General features: G+C 36.9%; 1 protein-coding gene across 1 annotated transcript; it reads left to right on the forward strand.

Moving 5' to 3' along the window:
• Positions 1 to 672: 672 nt before the first annotated feature.
• LOC121485039 (60S ribosomal protein L31-like) lies at positions 673 to 1,044 on the forward strand. Its single transcript, XM_041745047.1, has one exon. It carries the CDS (start codon positions 673 to 675, stop codon positions 1,042 to 1,044), a length of 372 nt encoding a protein of 123 aa, XP_041600981.1.
• Positions 1,045 to 1,719: the final 675 nt, after the last annotated feature.

Genomic DNA, 1,719 nt, shown 5'->3' on the forward strand with positions numbered 1-1,719 from the left:
ATGAGCTGTGGTACATTTTCAAGCAATCTAAAATAGATGGAATCAGAGTCCCAAAAGAAGAGGACAAAAGAGGAGAGAAACTATAAACTCATAGATCCAAAAAACTCAACCAACCCAAAGCACAAGAAAAATGAGGAAAACTACATGAAAATACATCATAATCAAATTCCTCCAAAATACTGATAAGGGAAAAATATTTAAAACAGCAAGAGAAAATAGACAGGTTTGGCACATAGGCACATGACTTCTGTTGACAACATTTTTAAATGACAGATATATCACACTGGAAATAATATTAACAAGAAGTCAGCAGAGCAACATCCTAAGAGCATTAAAAGAAAAAACAAAACTTGTCAATCCGTAATTCTTTATCCAGTGAAAATATTTTTAGAAAATAAAAGCAAAATAAAATTATTCGCAAAACCAAAAAGAATTCAGACATGCATTACAAGAAACATGAAAGATAGTTTTTTTATTTAATATTTTAAATTTATTTAAGAGAGCGGAGGAATGGGGAAAGAAGGAGGGAGAGGAAGACAATCTCAAGCTGACTCCACACTGAGTGTGGATCCTGAGGAGGGGCTCAATGCAAGGCTCCATCTCATAACCCTGAGATCATGACCTGAGCTGAAACCAAGAGTTGGCCTTCCTTTCCAACCAAGGCCCAGCAGAATGGCTCCCACAAAGAAGGGTGGCAAGAAGGGCTGCTCTGCCATCAACCAGTCAGTGACCAGAGAATATACCATCAGCATTCACAAGCGCATCCACAGAGTGGGTTTCATGAAGCATGCCCCTCAGGCACACAAAGAAATCTGGAAATTTCCCATGAAGGAAGTGGGAACTCCAGATGTGCACATTGACACCAGGCTCAACAAAGCTGTCTGGACCCAAAGAATAAGGAATGTTCCATACCATATCCATGTGGGGTTGTCCAGAAAATGTAATGAGGATGGAAAGTCACCAAACAAGTTCTATACATTGGTTACCTATGTACCTGTCACCACTTTGGAAAATCTACACACAGTTAATGTGGATGAGAACTAATCAATGATTACCAAATAAAGGTATAAAACAGAAATTAAAAAAGTTGTACACTTAACCTACTGAGTCATACAGGCACTGCTAAAGAAAGTCCTTTAAGCAGGACGCCTGGGTGGCTCAGTGGTTGAGCATCTATCTTCGGCTCAGGGTGTGGTCTTGGAGTCCTGGGATCAAGTCCCACATCGGGCTTCTGGTGAGGAGTCTTCTTCTCCCTCTGCCTATGCCTCTGCCTCTGCCTCTCTCTGTGTGTCTCTCATAAATAAATAAATAAATCTTAAAAAAAAAAAAAAAAAAAAGACTCTTAAGAGACCAACTGGTGGCTGCCAGAAGGGAGAAAGGAGGAGTAATGGATGAAATAGATAAAGAGGATTAAGAGTACACTTATCATGATAAGCAGTGGATAATGTACAGAACTACTGAATCATTTTATTGTATATCTGAAATTAATATAATACTATATGTAAATGATACTTAAACTCAAAAAATTAAGAATTTAGCAAGTTGAATCGAACAATATAAAAAAGATAATATAACATGACAAAGAAGAGTTTATTTCAGGAATGAAAAATTCTTTTATTTTTTTTAAAAGAAAAAAATCTCAAAACGAAACCCCTGATAAAATCTAACAACCATCTCAAGTAAATTTTCAACAAATTAGAAATAGAAGAGAGCATTCTC

The sequence above is a fragment of the Vulpes lagopus genome, chromosome 1 (genome assembly GCF_018345385.1).
Source record: "Vulpes lagopus strain Blue_001 chromosome 1, ASM1834538v1, whole genome shotgun sequence".
Classification (NCBI taxonomy): Eukaryota; Metazoa; Chordata; class Mammalia; order Carnivora; family Canidae; genus Vulpes; species Vulpes lagopus.

Excerpts from the sequence above, each read along its gene's own strand:
- LOC121485039 (XM_041745047.1), top strand. The coding sequence starts at position 673 with ATGGCTCCCACAAAGAAGGGTGGCAAGAAGGGCTGCTCTGCCATCAAC.